Source organism: Myzus persicae, unplaced genomic scaffold, assembly GCF_001856785.1.
Source record: "Myzus persicae strain clone G006 unplaced genomic scaffold, MPER_G0061.0, whole genome shotgun sequence".
Classification (NCBI taxonomy): Eukaryota; Metazoa; Arthropoda; class Insecta; order Hemiptera; family Aphididae; genus Myzus; species Myzus persicae.
In genome coordinates, this window is record NW_019102098.1 from 707,073 (window position 1) to 729,245 (window position 22,173).

Sequence of the window (22,173 nt, forward strand, 5' to 3'; positions counted from 1 at the left end):
TTTAAACTGCCAAAAAATACCCTTGCTGGCTTAGATCGTGGATTCGGCACGGATCGAAGGAACGCGCGCAACCGACCGAATCGGGGTCATCAAGCGCGTTAAATAATAAATTGTTATTATTTTATCTTCATTTTCGCGGCGACGATTTATTTTCTTTCTCACGTGTACCTAGACACAATATAATTATACACGTATAATATATTGATTTGAATATAGGTAATATTTTTATAAATAATGTATAAACATATGTATAATAATAATATTGTATATCATATATTATGTTGCATACGCACATTTTTTAGTCTATTTTTGTCGAGTAAAGTAATTTATTATAAAGTTAAATTACCGGAATACCGGATTCCGCAAGGTTTGATGACTGTTGTACGCCTGTAATCCGTTTATCTAAAATCTAGATTTTAGACTAACTATATAGGCTTCTTATTAATAATTTTAAAAAAACTTGTATACGTCGACATATTTTGAAAAGTTTCCTGACTCAGTTAATATCATACTACGATCAATAATAGTAAGTAGTAGCTATTATTGTTTCGTACAAAATATGAAGCGTTAAAAGTATACTTAAAATTAAAAAGACATTTTTTTTAAGTCACAATAGTCCACTTTGCAATATTTTCTGTAGAGTCGGATATTTTTGACAAAATATGATTTAAATATTCATTCATTTTGGAGAGTTATATATTATACTGTTATCTACTATATACCGTGGGAAACTTCATTAAAGATAAATAGTTTTCTTCGACTGCGGATGATGTGCTTTGCATACCACGCTTGTATCAGGACTCTGGACCAATCTTACACGAGTCAAATATGATATTCACGTTCGCGTACTGTCAAATAAAGGAAAAAAGATATTTTCATAAATATATATATATTATATATTATATTACAACGGATTTCTGTATTTTTTAATAACACACACAAACATAGCTATAAGAATCGGAAGACTGGTACACCTTTCCAAAAAATGATCAATTATTAAAAACTATAATATCTTGTTATTATATGATACTGTTGACGATTAGTCCTTAGTGTTTATTTATTGTATAAAAACAAATCATGTATACCGGTAGGTCTAACAATAAAAAGATAAAACGATAAATATGCAATTTTAACCTTAAAACCATTACAGCAATTATTAATTAACGACTATTGAGATATGATAAACACTATATATATAGGTATATACGGGTGTTACAAAAAATTTGACGAATACAAAAATAAACTAAATAAATTAAATACAAATAAATAAGTACAAAACAAAATGGGGTCGTTTAAAAATCGGAACGTATATATATCATACATAAATAGTACACATACAAAACACATACACAAAAATCGCAACCATTTCGATTTTTAACTATACGCCCTCGACGATAAATAATAATATGATAACTTACATATGTACAACAGCACAAGTAGAAAAGTGATTCGTAAAACAACAAATTGCAAGTGAATATATATAAGAGACTACTCGACCCTAAAATTAACATAATTACCTTTATTACATTACATAATATATAAATATATATAGGTGTTCTCCGCGGTCGACACGAAAAATAAATTAGTAAAGAACGAAAAAACCATGTTTGAGGTTAATTTAAAGTTTTTCCAAAACAATTGTAGTGCTTTGTGATAGCGCCGGAGAACACCGAATAAATAACAAACAAACAAAACAATAATAAATATAAATTAATCGCGTTAACGTGCAATAACTGGATGCACGCTCGCAAACTACTTACAAGTTATAACAATACAAATAGTAATAAAAATCATAATTCGTATTAATAATAATTAAAAATAATAATATCAAGTACAAGTAATAATAATGATGATACGAATAAAAATAATTATAAAAACGAATTAATATACAATAATTCACGAACAAATTACATTTTGTACTTTTTTTAAAATTAAAATCGTTGCCCGCGTTGTTCGTCATACACAATAATACTATCAGGTCAAAGCAGATTTTCATCCATTACAACATAATTGAGAACGCACCCACACCTATACACATTTCTTAAAATATGGGTACTACAAATAAAACGACTTTTCGCGCACGCTGATGTCGGAAAAACAACGAACTTGCTGCGGACGCGATTAAAATTATAAAAATAACGATAATAATAAATCCGAAATAAAAAAATAATAATATTCGAATCGCTCAGAGTCTTTGGTCAAAAATTCATTAATTAAACGTGACGACGCTTTGAGTGGCACGGTCGCGGATGGACGCCGAACGGGTTAAAAAATCATAAGCGACATTTAAGTGTAATTTTAATGTGATACGGACAAGTTACTATTATTGTATACTTTATATTATAGCAATCGCGTCGTCGCCGTAACGTATTAAAGTTAATGTTGGTACCTGCTACAACCCAACGTCCCGGGGTGGCCTCGGCGGACGTACGACGACCGAGCTCAGTCCCGGCCGCTGCGTTTGTGGATCTGCGCGTGCTTGATGAGATGGGCCTTTTGCCGGAACGCTTTCTGACACACCTCGCACCGGAAAGGTTTCTCGCCCGTGTGCGTGCGCAGGTGAACCTTGATGTTGCTTTTGTTCAGGAACCCTCGGTTGCATATATGACAGTTGTGGACGGTCCGTTCCCTGGCCACGTTGCCGTCCGAACAGTAGACAACGGTGCTCCGGGCAGTCACCCCTCCGCCACCGCCGCCACCGCCGCCGCCGCCACATCCGCTACCCTTCGCCTTTCCGCTCCTGTTCCTCGACTTTTTCGTGGTCATATGAGGTCCCTGACCGGGCGTGGTAGTGTGCGCGAACTCGGGCGACGGCCGCGAACTGTGGACGGACGCGGCCGCAGCGGCAGCAGCCGCAGCCGCCGCAGCAGCTGCGGCGGACGGCATGTAGCCACCCAGGTCTGTAGTACTGACCACGTGACTGGTCGGGCTGTGGGCTAGGTAGGACGGGGTGGACGACGACGGCGACGATGCGCAGTCCATGTGATAGCTACCGGCGTCTTGGAGCGGCGCTTTGTTGGCTGGTCCGTTCTGCAGCCGGCTCTGGAGCAGTGGCATGAACGCCGCGGCAGCCGGGCGGGGCGCGGGCGGCGGTACGTTGGATGTTACCAGCTCGCGGGGCTGCTGCTGCTGCTGCTGCTGTTGGTACAGCGGTTTCTGCATGGAGGACGGCGGCTGCTGGTGGTAACTACCTGTCCCACCGCCTCCACCGCCTCCCCCGTTGGTCATCCCCGGAAACTGGGAACTGGCCACCAGGTCGTGTATGGTGACGTCGGCAAGTATGCCAGCCTTGCTGTCTTGCGGCGAACCGTGCGGATGTTCGTATGACGCCCAGTCGTCGCCTACACTCAGCCACTCGTCGGGACCGTCCACTGCTGGGTGGTCGCCGCTTGCCGTCACCGTCGTGTCCGGTCCGAACGACGGGCTGCCCATCAGCATTTCGAACTCGTCGAACTGGTTGTCCACGAACGTGTCCTCCTCCTTGAACTTGGTCAGTCCCGCGTTTGTGGACGACGTTACCAGGTATTCGTTTTGGTAGTACATGTTGTTGTTGGCCGTGGCCGTGTTGTTGTTGTTCTCAGCCACCCGGTTGTTGGACGCGATCGATTGGTAATGGTGGCCGGGTATGCCGTTGATGTTCACGCGCTCCGTGATCGTGTGGAACGGCATCAGCGGCTTGAGGTCGGCGAAATTAGCGGTTGGCTTGGTGTTGGGCTGATCAACGACGTTCGGTTGTTGATGGTGATGACCGTGGTGGTGATGACCGCCGTGGAGGTGTTGTTGCTGCTGTTGTTGCGCTGACACAGCGATCGGTGAACCGTCGGCAGCGTACTGATCGCGTCCGAGCAGGTCTTCCAGCTCGGCGGGATTCAACATGAATTTGGTACCGTCCTCGTCCAGGAAGTGTTCGTTGAACTGCAACATTTCAACCATGGAGTCGGTAGCCCCTTCGCTGCCGTTGGACAGCCGCATAACGGGGTCGCCGCTGGTCTCCGCCCTCAGCCACTCGGGATCCAGTTGGGGTGGTTCTATTAATTCGCCGCCCCGACAGGTACTATCATCCAGCACTCCTGTAACAAAACCGCCCCACACAAGTAAATAAAAATGTATGTTTATGGTATGATGCCTACAATTAACCTTTTTGTATATTGTACCTACCTATATAATATAACTGTATAATATGTACGTACAATAGTGACCGTTACGACTAATACGAGACACATCTCATCATGTCATTACTTATTATACAAAAGAAAGTATAAGTTCATATTATATTCAAACTGTTTAATCCGATAGGACCGATTTAATTACTACATCTTACAAACAATTTTACAATTTTCTATAAGTTCGGTTCGTTTGAAATAAACAGATTTTTCTATTACTAAAATTATTTGTAATAATATTAATTTGATTTAGGTGTGCCGACTGCCGAGTAATCTTTTTAGCTATAATTTATAAAAGTATGTACCAATTGTCGTATTTTATTATAAATTACATATTTCTACAAAAAATATTTAATGATTGTTTACAATATAATATTTATTTTTGATTGATAAATAATTAATTAATTTAAATGGCAGTTTTACTTAAAAATATTGAAAACATATAAAATACAAAACGATCACAATAATATAACGAACCATCGATAAGTTACTTAAAATTAAAATATAAGGACTGTTTTAAACTAATCATATGAAAATTATGATGCTCTGTCATTCATTAATGTTTTTGGAAAGTTCTTATTAATCTGTCCAAGTAAATAAGTTTAAAATCATTTTGTACAATTTAATATTAATAGTGAGGTAAAAGGATACACATAAAAGGATTTTTTGCAGTTATCCTATGCGTTTGTCATGATTTAGCCATTTAGGGCAGGTAAAAATACAAATTTCGAATCGCAAAGGTTAGTTATTTAATATCAAAAAATATATATATTAAATAGTAGGGAGTACTATTATTACCACAGATATATAAAATTCTATATATTTGTGATTATTACTTTATAATAACCTCACGATGATAAAATCGAAACTACTAGAAAGTAGAACTGTTTGTAGCGTACAAATTTGTTGCCAATTCTGTGTTAGCGTTTTCTTTTGTAGTATATAGATCTCTCGATCTCTGAAACGAATTTAAGGTTTACCCGATCAAGCGGTGGCAATACGTCATATTCTGATTTTCATACACGTCGTCTGTAGATGTACAATTCGATAAACGTGACAAATTAAAATAACAATCGGTGCACGCGAGCTACATACCTATTCAACTACAATACTATATAAATATATAATATATGAAATACGAATTATACGATAGTGAATAGCTATGTTATACACGTCAACGGGTTGTATATACGTCTAACTACCTGTCTGCGTTTTATTTAACCGAGCGTCTACGATACATATTACTAAAATTTGTTGTTTAAAAATAACAAAATAAATCAGACTGTTTCAAAACTATTCAATCTCGATATATTTAGCGGGTAAGAAAATGTGCATGTTGGCTTTACTCAGTGCACTGGAAATGTAAAAATATGTTTGTAATTACAGTATATGATGAGCAAATAAGGAATTAAGTTGGGAGGAGGAGGAACTTTAATATTTTACAGCATAATTGAGCTTATCCTTTTATCTGATTTGTTGCAATTGCAATTTTTAGTGGAAGGTTCCTCTAAGGTCTGAAGTACCTATCAAACGAAAAAATATTATCAAATCAGCACATTTAAAATTACATTTTTTGATTATTATCCAGTAAGTTTCTAAAATAGGAACAATGTGGAAACAACTAGAAACAAGAGAATTTATAGCATAACTATCTCAAATAATAGTTTGTGATTTAATTCATTTATTAGTATATAAATATATTGAAAATGATCTGTTTTATTCATTTTTTGTCGTATAATAATTAATAATATTTATTATCCTATAATTAAAATTCAAAACTCAACGGTGAACATTTTGTCTAAAATAATCATATAAATATCAATGGAATTTAATATACTCACATATTATATTTTTTTAAAAAGAGAAAGACAGTTTGTACTCTGAAGTTCGAATAAAATTAAAAAATGGTTCATTATATTATAATAATATAATATACCGTGATATACGATATGACGTATGAATAAGATAAATAAATAAATTAAAAATCAATGCAAACATTATCAAGAATTTTATAAAATAAATAAAATTAAAGATTTTAAAATGATTTTAACATCAACCCACTGGAATTTTTGGAACTGAGGTTCGTAGAATTCGTGTATCTCGTCCCTATATATAAAGTACAATAACAGTACCTAAACAGAAGGACGGATGAGAGTACAAGATTAACATTGTAACAAAATAAATGAATTCTTAAAGCATCCAGAGTCTAGACATACCTAAAAATGTTTACCTTTTTTTTTGTTTTGTTACAAGACCACATTATAATATGATTTTGGGTATAGATGACTTAGGACCGAGTATAATATATGATCGGTAGTTGGTGGAGTCGTAGAACACCCTAACCTGTCAGGCCTTTGATGGTCATTTTTACAGTATAATCATAATATAAGCGTATATACAATATATATATTACATATTATCAGCAACTATTATTTCATGAAAATTCGTACAACATATTTTTGTGTGTACAATCATATACGATACAGAGATAGTTTTACAAACTAAAAAAATAAACTAATAAAGTATAAATTTAAAACAAACGACACTTTGTTTTGAAATTGACTAAATACTTTATTTTATGTAAGATACTTCATTTAAAATTGAATTGATATAATATTTAATTCCTTGTAGTGATTAATTTGTGTAACATAATATAGTTTATGATTTTGAGTTTTTACTTAATTTGATTGTGGTAATCAGTTAATAATATTATACTATTTTGTACCTTGGTAATGTACCTATATTATACATATATAACATTTTGAAAAAAATATGAAGAGGAATCTCTTTCACGAAACTTAATCTAGTATCAATATCCAGCATGTTCGCTATTCACAATTAAATTAATGAAGTAAAGACCTATTTGGCAAAATGTGAATCTAGGGAAAAAAATACACGGGAAAAAAGCCACAATATCAAAATACGGTTAAAAAAACCCTGAGCATTGATTTCTCATGTTATGGCTAACTGCCATTAGAAAATCTAATACAATTATATCAGTTATATCATTATTACTATACAACTACATGAATGAAAAAACCACATTTTTAATAATAAAATAATGTTGTAGATACTAAGATAGAGTCTCCAATAAAATATAATACCTTCATCATTATTAAGATAAAGTCAAATGCCAATTACTTGTATTACTATATAGGTACTTTAATCTCTTCTATTTCAAATGTATGTTTATACCTAAATAGTTTAAAATATTGGGTTTATTATTTTATTAAATATTATTATTTATTATGATATAAAAGTATATAAAAATTATAAATTGTTTAAAAATGATGAAATGTATACTTTAATAAAAAATGTATTATGTATTTAGTTGGTACAGGGCTTTTTTTCCAAGGCTTTTTTTTCCGAATACCTGACTGTCGAGTGTACCTCGTCAATAAGTAGGGAAATGTAATAGATGTTTAAATATTTTGAACTCAATGATAAATCATTGCATACGAAAAACTATTTTAAGTGGAGGTGGTCTGTCACTCTGTCGGACTGTATTACTTATTTTATTATATATTTTTATTACTCTAAGTAAAACGGTATGTTGAATTAATTTTTGCAAAAGACTAACAGCATAAATTATAAAATAATCATTACAATATAATGTCATATATAATATTAGTTATTGCATATTACAAGCTGTTATTAATGTAGAAATAAATATAGATATATCTTAGAATGGTATGAAAACTTTAAAATGAATTTAAATATTTTGAATTCTTAAGAATAATCTTTTTAAATTACAGCAAAAAAAATAACTCAAATCATTTTTTTCTTTTAAATATACAATATTACTGAAATCAGAAAATAGTTTTTATTTTTATCGATTATTAGTTTATTCTATACTATTCATCTATACATTTTATATTTGTGCCTGCAAGTGAAATATAACTTTATTCATAGTATGTTCTAGATTTTAATAACCACTACATAGTATATATTAGATAGTTATTAGGTACACTCAACAATCTACATTCCAGATTTTTAGGTATATCTATCTTTTTAATAATGGGAATAATCTACTAACCTAAATACAATTAGTGTTATAATTGTATAAACTTAATGTATAGGATAATAGTGTTAATTAGAATTTATAAGGTTCGTATCAGTAAAAGATTAATAATTGTACATTTTTATTGCAGACATTTCAATAAGTAGGTCTACCATGAAAATCAAATTTATTCAGGCATAAAAAAAATAACTAATTAATCTTATAATATAGTATAGTGATAATCATTATTCGATGGATGTAAATAATTATTGTAACTAGATGCAATGAACGAATATGGTAAATATACATCATTATTATTTAAAACCACATATGTGTTATTGTTTCTGTTTAATTTAGTTTTAATAACATATAAAATTCAGTTAGATGTGCAACATCTTTGAAAAGGATCACTCTTCACCACCCTCTGGATTTTTTTTATAAATTAAGTTACGTTTTTCACTTCAAAATCTCGATCATGCCTAAATGTGACTGTTAGAGTTTAATACTGAACTTGAATAAACAAAAAAATATTCATTTTTCATAAGTCTGCAAATTCTTCTTTAAAATCCAAAATAAAAAATAGGCTCCAAGGTGCACATCCTTGAATTCGAAATTATCTAGGTATGTACCAAATTTCAAAATCATATTAAAAATGATTATTTCTTTAATGATATTATTATTGGTTCCTAAGTGCCTTTTTGTTTATGAACGATATTTAATTTTGGTCATATCCATATAGATTATAGATGTTGTATATTTCGTTTAGTGTGTAAATTGCATAAAATATGACCATAAATGAATATATCAGTGTCAACTCAATATGGACTTACTTCCAAGAATCAGTTGGAATTTGTGGTTCGCGAGGACCGACGCTGTGCTTGTCGTCGTCGGACGATTTCATCTCGACCGATGAAACACCGACGCGTACGAAAATCGCATAATACCACGACTGTTATCGGCTATGGCAGTTTTAGTCGTCGGCGACGTAATGTGTAGTTGTCTCTAATGTTGCACCGTACTTGGCGCTGATGCTGTTGGTCCACTGATGCTGTGGATTGACAGAAACTGTGACGGAATTCGATTTTTACCCTGAAGTGCACCACAACAACATAGACGGCAAGAATGAAAACAATAACATAAAAAAAAAAACAAAAAAAACACAAATATATTATGCCATTTGTCCAATAAATGCGTTTACTTAAATATAATAATAATATGTATTAAATAAAAAGGAAGCAATAAGCGTTAGTGTTCCAAAGTATTTTTACGTATTGACGTACCTACCTACTTATATATATCTATAATATTATAATTATATACAAACGTGTTTACGTTACACGTAATACATATAATATTGATACTCATAAATAAGTAAGTAAGTAAGTAAGTAGGTATAGGTCTGGTACAGTTGATGTTTATTTACAAAAAATTATGATATAATATCATGTAATATTGTGTATAAGAATGATGGACAAAATGCCTGGTCGAAATTTCAGCCGGAAAATATATCTGGGAAATGGAAAAATATCTGTGTCTTTATCGTAATACATCTTAGTATTAATTCTCGCAATGTAATGTATTACAACCCATCTGTATGTTTTAGTGATACAGAAAAACTATCACTGTGGGAAATTTGTATGCTTAACTGTCATAGACTTAACTTTAAAAATAAAAAATTGTTTTGTCACCTATTTAATCACTTATAGTATAATAATTGTGTACGCTTTATAATTGTATATTATATATTATAATAGTATACTACATTTTTTCATAATTGTTGGATAGATTATGATCTTGTTACACAAAATTTCCCTACTACTTTATCGTAGTTGATAAATTTACATTTTATTTATTTATTTTCTAATGCATATTATTGTATTGTATTGTATATTCGCATGTATTGTTGTGCTTACAAATTTGGATTTATATATTTTTATAATATCGGTGGAACTTTTATGACTTACTAAATATTAAAATATACTGGCGACCTAACGTGGTGTAAATGCATTAAAGCGACGACGAGCCTTACAAAAACGGGTCTTACGGGGAGACATTTTATATTTTATAATTTGCCAGTGCCATTCGCTGGCAGTTGACTTTACAGTTGTCGGCGTCGGGTCACATTCTCATACATATAATAATATATTGAAGGGTAAATATACGTCTTTGCTCCGCCAAACAAAACGGTTTTCAACGACCGTCAACAACAAAAATGATACAATAAAAAGGTCCGATCCCGGGTAGGGTGCGAACACATTGTAAATATAATGTTATATACACACACACAAACCGCCCACTGCGTTTGGACATACACTCGGAACGTGTGTAGGTTGTGGCGAAAATCCGTAGTCGGTTAAAATAATAATAATAATATATATCAAATGGACCAGAACAATAAGTATGCGTATATATAAATCGGTCGGACGACAAAGCGATTTTCGTTGGACACGTGCAATATTATTATTATTATTACATTGCGGAGTGCTGTCGCACATATTGCGGTGCAAAACAATTTATCAACGTCGTATATATATTTTACGAGTGTATACCCTTGAAGCGAATATAATATACACACACCATAACTGCCGCCAGTTCGCCACCACACACACACACACACACACACACACACACACACACACCAGTCAATAGTTTTACGGTACCGCGTACGGCGTACCAATACAAATGCACATACATACACACACACACACACACACACACACACACACATGTATATATATAAAAGTATTTATTTTTATTACTCTTTCGGGTGCGACGGTTTGAAAAAAGAAAATTTTTGTTTCTACTCTGTATATAATATAAATGTTCATCGGTGCGCATCTCTCTCTGCAGAGTTGTGCGGGCTCTGCTCGATAAGTCCCCCATCGCGAACGGTAGCGAATCGACCCAAATTTCTCGGTAGTAGCAGGTAGTAGAATAGTAGTCATATAATAATATTTACCATACAGTCGGTGGTAGGTATTATATCTCTGTTACACGACATCATACGTCATCCCGCCTGCCTCGCACTCAACAACCTAATTTTTGTTGCGTTACTTTTACCCTAAAATTTGTAACGGTAAGGATTATATTATTATATTGCGTATAACCATATAATAACACATGGACCTGCCCACGCATTTATATATATGTTATAATAAAATTTACTCTATATACGACCACCCTGCAGGTCTTGTCCACCGATTCGCTACTACAGCAGTCCAGCTGTGCTGCTGTAATGTACAAGCATATGCGTATGAGGTACATTGGTAACGGGATAATTTGTCCGCACTATACACGTCTCGAAGGACACCTCACGCATAGTTGGGGAAAACGACAATTATATCTTATATGTATATATTTATAAATTTCGTCGCGGGATAGTGAAGAATTCCGATGTGTATACGCCGTCTCGAGAGAGACCTTAAGCTTCACCGGGAAGGTATATATACGTCTACAGAAACTATAATGCGTATACTGCCAAACGTCTAAGGCCGTGCAGACGCGTTATACCAAATGACTCCCAAGGCTCGAAGGGTCTATATCGGCGTGTTAGGTATATTATACGCTTCATGCGCAATTGATCAGACGAGAAAATTGACTTGATGGTTTATAGTTTACAATACCTACGTACCTACCACGCAGGTATATACCGACGTAATAATCATGTGTTGTAACTATCGTAACTGAATAATTAGACATTGAGACAATACGATAACCCGATGAGGTTAAATGCAGCCACCGTTATATTATATTGTTGCCTTGATAGTTTATAGTAAACAAAGTCCCCAAAAACCGCAAAATCGTTTTTCCTAACTTTTTTCGCTCGTATTTGTGTCACATTTATTTAAAGCTCGTAGGAATACGCGTGCTAAAAAAGTAGATATTTATGTTATTATTCATTAGAAAAAGTTGAAACCATATAGCCATATAGCATTCAGGTAGGTTCCTCGATATAGGTAATTAGTGCATACCTAAATGCCTCAAAAACAATATTTTTTATATGACGACATAATACGTCGTCGTCAGTGAGTCAGCTACGAGTTACATAACCCTTTGGACATTCCAAACTATGTATATATATAATACACAATAACTCTCATTGTTTACTACTGTGAATAATAAATTCATGGACAGTGTAATTTTTCTCTTTTTATCAATCTAGTCCGGTTTTCAATTATCTGATATTCTTACACGTTAAAGTGTTCATAATTTTGGCGTCGTTATTGTTTAAAAATAATTTTCGGCATTGAGCTCAATATACATTATTATCTATTATATATTTTTGACACTTGTATAATACATATATATATATATTATACACTTGACTGACTATATACATGTTATGTTATGTAGCATATAGTATGTAGTATATAAGCACGTCATGTAATAATTTTATTTATTTGTATTTTACAGGGTGCACCATGGTTAACTCTGTATTATATGCTTAAAAATACACTATCTATTACCTCATAATAAATACAGGTCAAATACATTTATTATATATATATATATCGATACTAATGATATATATTTATATATTGACGATGCACCAGTGATGTTTCTGCTAACGAATCAGGATTTTCATCGTATGACAAAAAACAAAAACAGCACTCCTAAAACGGTTTGTCAAATGCATATAGACAAAATAATAGGCTAAATAGAATGATTAACGAATGTAAAAAAAAACCGACCGGAGACAATGACACGATACGCCGACGCCACAGAGCTGTCACCAGTCATCCGGACAATCGATTGCGGGGAAAAAAAAATTGAAGGAAAAAAGCATTGACCCACTTGTGGGCCTGTTGGATACAGTTCAACCGTGAAACAGCCCAGATATGAATTGCCACAAAGGTAATAATAATAATACAACCATAGACAAGATAGTAGGTACCTATATAGAATAATTTTTATGTGGAAAATAATAAAACACGCGGACACGGCTTGTTTTTAATTTTATGATAAAATTAGTGTGAGTGTCATTTGAATGGGTACGTATAATGTTAAGTACAGGTTCTCACATACACATAAATATTATATATAAAGAATAAATTCACAATTTCATAACAATACAGTTTTATTAATTGTTAAAATAATATAGGTACCTATATCTTAAATAATTTCGTGCCAATATTTGTATACACTTAGTAACTGCAGTACAATCACAATGTAAAACCAATAAGTAATTATGAATGATAATATTTTTTGTAATTAGAAGACGACAATACATTTTATCTACAGGTATACCTACTATTCATATAATTATTTTAAAGACTTCAACGCCCGGTGCGCTTATAAGACTTAATATATATTATATTGTTTCTACTGTAGTAAAACCCATTACCCACTCATTATACTTCTTCATAATATAGTGTTTTAATAATAACGATTACAAATTAATATTTGTTTCTAACTCAAATCATTAAATTTGTTATTAATAATTTTAAAGATTTTTAAATTTAATTGAATGTTCTTCTTTTTTGTTTATTATCCTTATCTATTCAGTACTCATGTATTAGGAGGAAACAATTTGTCTCAAAATTAAGCTACTGTATTGATATGTACTTATTATCTTATACAATTTGAAAACATATATACGTAACTACAGTGATCAGCTATAACCTCATACATTTTTTTAATATGAAATGACATCCAATACACATGTATTTATCGATATTTTTCATATACCGCAGTATACACTTATTTAGTACCTACAACTTCAATGAGACATAAATATATGATATTATATTAATTGATGACGCATACCTATATATTCTGTTCTGAGGTGCTGTGTTACGCGATGCGTATAATTTGTGCCCAAAATATTCGTGATGACTGGGCAACGAGAGATGGTTTTGGAACGGGGGTTATGCGTGGCGCGTTGTAGACGAAAAGTAATACACTAATACGCCTAATTATTAAACGCGTTTCGGCGAAATCGGTACATCTATTTGAATAATAGGTTTATAGTGTCACGCGGGCGTACATTGAAAACGTTGAAAATATTCGTAAAGAAATCGTAAAAAAGTTATAATCTCCGCAAAATAGATGTATGCACAATATCGGTCGATGGCACCCACGTGCGGATATGATTATAATATGACAACTACGGCCGCATAAAGGTACAGTCGCAACACACATACGCGCGTCGTAATGACGTCATTGAGAATAAGTGAGAAAAATAACAATGTACCTATACATGAGACAATATATTAAATTGCGACCAGTCCGGATGAGCCATTTGTGACCGTCGCTCGCGGTGCCAGCCGTTCAACATCGCGGTATATACTCTAGCGAATAATATAAAGTATTTACTATATAGCGCGTATAACGCCTATATTATACCGGTAAGTACGTTTTGTATACCTACATGGCCGAATATAGTATAGGTATACATAGGCGGTCGTATGGGCGGTAGTGGGGAGTGAATGAGGGGAGATGAGGAGGAATACTTTTACTGAATCCGTGCATTATATATATATGTACTTATACGCGACATACGGTCAGGATGAAGTATGTATAGTGTATACACTGCACACTGTACAGCATATATATATATATGATATGCGTGCAAACGTGTATACACGCGCACAACATCCGGCTAGACTTATGACACGGTAACCCGGTTCGCGCGCGGCTTGGCCGACGATCCGGACTGTCACTTTTTATCGTCCGCGTGTACTTCCTCCCCTCCCCCTACCACACGTTCGCTCACTCACGACACACACTTGTACATTTCTCCCGACTTACACGACGAGGCTTTCCCACCGCCTCCCTCCCCGCGTGCCGCGTTCTAAAACAAAACACTATAATCACTTACGATTCGTTCTAGACCCATATGTATACGCGTTTTTTGACGCATAATAGAAAGACAATTTTTTCGTCATAAATGTACCGCACGTAGGTACCTCATATCTATTATTATTATTATTATTATTATTTTAATAATATTATAGGTATCCGTCTGCGATCCATTTTGTATAATACTGTATGGACGGTTACGATAAACGCTATATAATAGTAGGTATGTTCCTATAATAATAATAATAATAATAATACTGTACTTAATGAATCGCAAACAATTTACTTTGATATAATCGAAAATACATTATGACTTATGATTTTTGAGAATTGTATATTCATTAAAAACCGCGAGAGTATAATTTATTGAACACAATACCTATATATTATACATACTACTTACAGGTATACACGCATATACGTGCCGTAGATCGTAGGTATATAGTGTAGCTTAAACACAACAAGAAAATAATTTGATAATTACTTAGATTATTAGATTAATATATAAACATATCACTTAATACCTAATGTAGAAGATTATATATCATAAATTGTCCGTGAAATTTAAAAACATGTCTAGATTATTTAAGTTTAAATAATATTTAATGTTCTCTTTACTATATTTTTAAGTTATTAACATAACAATATAACATGCAATGTACTATGTATTTTTGTAATATATATATGTATTTAACATACATAAATATATTTATTTTAAACAGCACAAATCTTCAAAAAGCATTGATTTAATTATTTTCTTTGGACACGAGTATATGAAAGATAAAAATTAAAAACAGTAAATGAAAGAAAATGACATACCTAGGTACCATAAACTACTCATATTATATTCTAAAATTTAATTGTATATTGTATACATATAATACACAGTATAGTATATTATAATAAATTAATTGATTTGTAAACATGTGAGCACAACAATAAGGTGATATAAGTATATAATTCTATATATGTGTATTTTATTCTTAATGGTTTTAAAAATACTTAACTAATTGTAAAGTAACAGTTATTGTGGTGTTTAAGGTTTGTAATTAAGAATTTTGCTTGTGTGTACTCTGTGTACATGAACTATATATAGGTTCATACATACATATACATAATATATGCATACATACAATACATTATACACACAGTTCCAAAATTACCAATATAATTTTAAGATTTTCTATACACAAAAACCCGATTTTTGTTGAACAACGTATTTTATAGAAGTTTTACCACTCCGTGTGACCTCCTGGCGAGCGTACGGTACTTTTAGAACATACCGTATATAGTTTTGGAATAATTATTTTATTTCATTAGGAACCGCAATTCATCTAATTCAATTATCATTCGTTAATTTGTGTAACAAAATTACAATTCTTAATCAGACCATATTATTAAGCTCAATAGCTGTTATAATATTATTGTGTACCTATGAGTTTAGAAATAAGATATAAAACTACGGTAACTTATGATTTAATTAAATTAATTTTAGATCTTGTTAATAAAAATATTTCCGTTATAATAAGATATTTTTTCACTAATTAAAAAATAATTGAATCCTCTACGTTTGAAACGTACGTTAGCAAATAATCGTGAAAACATTAAAGTGTATGATAGATAGGAATGTTGAATAATGTTTAATTTTAATAAGTATTACCTATAATTATGATATGAACAATACATTATAACGCATTTTACAAAAGTGTCCTTAATATTCATCACTTAATCAAATCGAAACAAATATGTTTTTAATGAATTTCAAGAATGTCGCTCAAAATCCAAACTAAAAAATAATTTTAGTCTATCGGTATGAAATTGTAGAAAAAAATTATCCAATTTAATTTTGATACTTCATACTTATCAGTTATCACAGTAATACTTCACTTTTTAGGTATAACGTTGATGAATGAAGCATTATAAATTTATAACACTTGGTTTACGGCTATGGTGTGTGTGTGTGTGTGTATGTATGTGTGTGTGTGTGAGGTGAATACTTCAACGCGGTATACACATATATAGAATATAACGTGCCACATTCTCAACAAACATAACGGTATACACACCTACTCTTCAATTGGTTCTCAAACTAATTAAAATAAAATTGTTTTTTTTTTAATGGTTCAATGATTGATGAATTAATGATAACATTTGTGGATAATACTATTCAAAACAATGACAAATATACTTATGTAATTAATTTTAATGATTAAATTGTGTGATGCCTATATATAATCCACCACAAGAACGACATTCTGTTTACAAAAAATTAACTGATTTTAAGCAGTATGAGCGTATAATATTACTATACTTTACTAAGTATATCGATAAAATTATATATTTTTTAAGATATATTATAAATTTAAAATACAAATTGTAATTGACCAGAGCGCACAAAATAGAAACCACTGGTTGACGGTGGTCAGCCGTTCGACCCACTGGCCCATAACTTCGAGACGCTCGAGTACGAATAGTACGATTTTTATTATTCTTATAATTCTAGAACTCGAACATTCGTCAAAATTGCATTAGTAATAATACAAAGCTAATGTAATTTTAATTGTTTGTACACTTAATATAATTGTCTAAATATTAAATCAATTAATACACAACAATATTCAAAATATTCCACTTTAAATGTTTATAGTGTAATATTATCCAACAATTCTATACTCAAATAACATTTTTTAACTGAATAAACGCACAGATACGAATATAATATATTATATTATAGATTTATACCTATATTGATTTTTGAAACTCATTTATAAATTAAAAATTGACAAACATATAGGTACAGTGGGCAATTGGAACAAATTTGATATGAAGATAAACGATTTTTCCCGGAACCAAAATCTAAACCGGATGAAAGAGTCTTCGTGGAGATTTTTATCTACATCACCTTATATGAACGCTGACAATTATATTAATGTCACCTGCTGATGCGGGAACCTAGGTCCGGGAAGCCGAACACAACAACTGTATTATACAAACACGACCAAAAGCTCGTTAATTAGTGGACTATTATAAAATAATATGCATTTTGTTGACGAAATTTCCCCGAAGTCAAATATTTTGGTTATTTGAGCACATAATTGATGTTACATATCCCTAGGGCTGTATTATAGTTTCGTCAAAGAACAGTCAGTACTCTCGCGGATATATTGTACATAAAATGATATCATAAATACTAAACGTGAAAAACTACATAACACTACGGGACACATGAATAATTGACGGATGAAATTTGCATCTTTTGTTTAGCCAACTTTTATATAGACATGTTAAACAGTTGAACAGCACGTGAACAATTTGAGTCGTTTATGTATATTTTGTAACACAATTTAGAATTGAACGAATTCAGTCGTTAAAGTCTCCGGTCAAAAGCAATATATTAGTAATCGCATAATATTACTGACTAAATGTTGTTATTATCATGTATCAAAATAAAGTATATAGGTTTTTCTTGTTGAAAAAAAATAATATAGGTAGTTATTATATAAATGAAAGCTTTTTTATGAATATTTTATACATATAACATTAAATATATTATGTACATTTGAGCTAAACATGTTTATATTAATGTTGGTAACTGCGGTCAGTATATGGTATCAGCCAATTGAGCCATCATGTATGTGTAAAAAATAAGTATACTCATGCAACTGGGATGTTCGGCACTTATACAGGGAATTCAATTGGACGAAAGAATTTGTTTTTTATGTATAAGCTCAAAATTTGGCTTGTAAGATCACGAGTAAAGTTCCGGAAGAATATGTTTTAAATCACCGACGGAAAAAATTGTAAACCAAAGTTTATTGATGAATTTACCTGTTGATCATTAAAGGGCGAGTCCTCGTCGACGGTCATTCACCCCGAGAAAAATTATAAAAAACAATAGCTATTTTTCACAAGGTCATATTTGTTTACCGATAATAATTTTAAAAAAAAAGTGTTCGAATTTGTTCACCTGTAAAGACAGAAAAAATCGGCCTCGGATATTTCGTGGAACCTACTTGTGAATTGACCATAATATAAGGATGAGAAAATGGAACTATCGCAAGGAAGTTGAAAGCAAACGGGGAAGTGATAATTCCCGAGGGACATTTTGCTAATTAAAAATAAACATACAACGTGTTCCAAACTTCTAGAGACAGAAATTCCGAACAAAGAAAATTATAAATCATTATTGAGTAGGAAAAGTGCGGAAATAAAAAATGTGCTTTTTATAAGCTCGCAGACGTTTGGAACACTATGTATTTTATGACACTACAGAGTATGTATGTTTTAAGTCTAAAATAATCGAGCTTACTGTTACAGCAATCAAAAGTAATCGGGTAGGCTTTTGTAAACAATCGCGGTAGGTATATATACACGCCAATATAATATATTTTCGCCAAGTATACAAGTCTGCAGAAGACGGTCGCACTGCTGGGTTAAGACACACTCGTATATATATGCCGCACTTCACCACCGCACTTGAATATAACGAATAGTAAACAAATATAAAATATTATTGCGAAAAAAGAACTTGGACAACTGTAATCACACCGAAAACAAAAATCAAAAAAAAATTCGAAAAACTTATAAAATCGACGAAAACGAAGTTCGGTTGTCAGAGTACACGTATATAGGTATACTGTCGAAAATGTTATCGTCTTTGACCGCTCGTCGGCATAAATCCACGTCCGGCGCGTCCGCGAGATACAATGCGCACCGAGTGTATTGACGCGTATGCGCGTGCACCGGCGGTCGAACCGAGCGGGGCCTCTGCCAGGGGGGTCTTGGCGGGGAGACCGCGGGGTGGGGCACCACCGCCGCCGCCGACGGACCGGGCACACCGCCACCGCCATGGTGGGGCGGAAAGGAGGTAACGCGGCGGCGGCGGCTTGCGTTTTTTCCCTTCTCTCTTCCACTTATAGGTTTATGCCATAAACATAGGTATGATGTGTACGCGTTTATTATAATGTAGGTACGATGCGTTCTACCTGCTCCGTGGCGGAACCGGTCCCCCTTTTTGGTAGGAGTCGCGCACGCGGCGGCGGCGGCGTTACACTAACCTAGTTAAAAAAATACTACACGCGGGCAATGACGCCACGCAGCCGCACCGGCACCGCACTTCACCGCCCCGTCCATGGTGTACACCTGACGAAGACGGCGGCCACGGGTGGTATAACGTACAGCGTTGTATATATGTTAATATGTAGGCACGTACCTCTGCTATAATGTAGCGGCGCGGGTCGTTCTCCTCCGAAATTTGTGTCCTTCAACTTGTGCGCTTACGCTCTACTGCTGTCGCTGCTTTTCTTCGTCTTCTTTTGCCGTCCACTAGCATCACGAACAATATTCGGCCCATCGGACAGACCTCGCCGATAGAACGGAAAAAAACATTTTTTTAACCTTTATTTTCACACAATATTATGTAGAGGAATATTTGTTTTCAATGTCTAATTATAATAGCCGCAGAATAGGATACATTTCTCGCTAGCGTGATCCGATAAGCCGCGCGGAATTGCGATTTAATTTAACTCGGACCGTGACGTTCCAGGTGAGAATTGGCGCCTGGGAGAAAAATGAAAGTCTTCAGTGAAAACATAACACACTTTTGTTCAAAAAATACTTAATGAAATATTGTTACAATAATAACGAGAATAAAAAATTCTAGTGTGACCGAGTTAAGCTAGGTAATTCTTGTGTTTATAGTTTTTCAAATTTATAAATAAAAAAATGTATTACTAATTATATTACATTCAATGAACATTATAGATTATGATATTAATTAAACCTTATAACCTAAATGTATTTCAAAATCAAAAAAAAATGACCGAAAAATTGGACATTCGTTGTCTTACTTTTCTAATAATTAAAAATAAACAATAATATTTAGATACTATTATAATTTATCGTCATTCGTCCTATTTAGAATTAACCAATGTTTTTAAAATCTTTATAGTTTGGATTTAATTTTTAACCATTAGATAAAATGATTCACTACGGTAGCTCAAAAATTAATACACATGCATTAAAAAGCAATATCAAATTTTAGCAATACCTACTCACAATAATTGTATCTACAAATATTATGCCATAAGCGAAGAAAAACAAGACATTTTTTGGAATTTTCAATTTATATATCATATTACAATCAAGTGTGTAACATATATATTTTGGATAAGTAGGTACCTACCTAATAAATAATTCGTTGTTTGTTTATATTAAATTAATTCATTTACACTATATAATATTATATAATTTACAACATTTATAAAGGTAGTATTTAAGTATTAATTTTCAATTGTTCATAATATTAGAACATTCATCATTAGTTATTTTATATGTGTTTTTAATTATTTTAAAAGGCATTAGTGTTTAGTGAGAAAATAATTAAATTATAATGCTTAAACATACATTTAATGGGAATTTTGAAGTTATATTAAGTTTACCTGTATAATATAGTTACTCTTACTACAATATTAAAACTGAAATTCAAATACACAAATTACCTAGGTACGTGTATGAAGGATTCTGGAAGTATAAATCTATATTATAATAGCATATGACTAGTAATTTTAATTTTGAAAATTAAATTATTTTTCGATCATGGAATTCTATTAATTTAATTTAAAAATAGTATTATTCAAATCCTATTTCAGCATTTTACAATGTCAACGAATTATAAAATGTTGATTTGTGTAACCTGGTAATTAAATATTTTTAATTTAATATTTTAGTATTTTAATATTTTACACAGCGTACCTGTATAATATTATGTCTTATACAAATTGTATACATTTTAGACATTTAAATTTAAAATCATATTAAAAATTAAAATAATAATATGCACATTTTTAAATAAATAACCGATATCTGTTTAAAATCGAACATATACCTACCAATAATTTATTGAACTTGGTTTCCTATCTAATAAATTTGATAAACTTAATTTATTAATACAATAAATATTAAATAATATTATCACAAAAAATCTTACTTAGAACTTGATAGTATGTTTCAAGTGTAAACTGATTTTGTAAATTAATAATACCTACTAACTTTTAGAACTTATAGTATTATTGCATACCATACAATAATAAATGTATGAAATATTTAATAATTTAACTATCTTACTGTGTCTTGATGCCATAGGCAAAATGGTGTTGTTGACTATTATCGTCAACAAAATATTTATACAATATACATATTATGCGTTAT

At 32.5% G+C, this 22,173-nt stretch overlaps 1 protein-coding gene across 2 annotated transcripts; it reads right to left on the minus strand.

The window, feature by feature from the left end:
• Positions 1 to 1,011: 1,011 nt before the first annotated feature.
• Positions 1,012 to 19,702, minus strand: LOC111031188 (PR domain zinc finger protein 13-like). 2 transcript variants are annotated; one of them, XM_022311027.1, is made up of 4 exons: positions 19,274 to 19,702; positions 18,793 to 18,931; positions 8,994 to 9,252; positions 1,012 to 4,070 (listed from the first exon to the last, which is right to left on the minus strand). In XM_022311027.1, the coding sequence occupies exon 4, from the start codon at positions 3,970 to 3,972 to the stop codon at positions 2,443 to 2,445; it is 1,530 nt and encodes a 509-aa protein (XP_022166719.1). In that variant the 5' UTR covers positions 3,973 to 4,070; positions 8,994 to 9,252; positions 18,793 to 18,931; positions 19,274 to 19,702; the 3' UTR covers positions 1,012 to 2,442. The 2 variants fall into 2 exon arrangements, with proteins under 2 accessions (XP_022166719.1, XP_022166718.1); XM_022311026.1 differs by lacking the exon at positions 18,793 to 18,931.
• Between the last annotated feature and the right edge of the window lie 2,471 nt (positions 19,703 to 22,173).

Bases quoted from the DNA above. Each gene is read 5' to 3' on its own strand.
- LOC111031188 (XM_022311026.1), bottom strand. From the start codon at position 3,972: ATGCGGCTGTCCAACGGCAGCGAAGGGGCTACCGACTCCATGGTTGAA.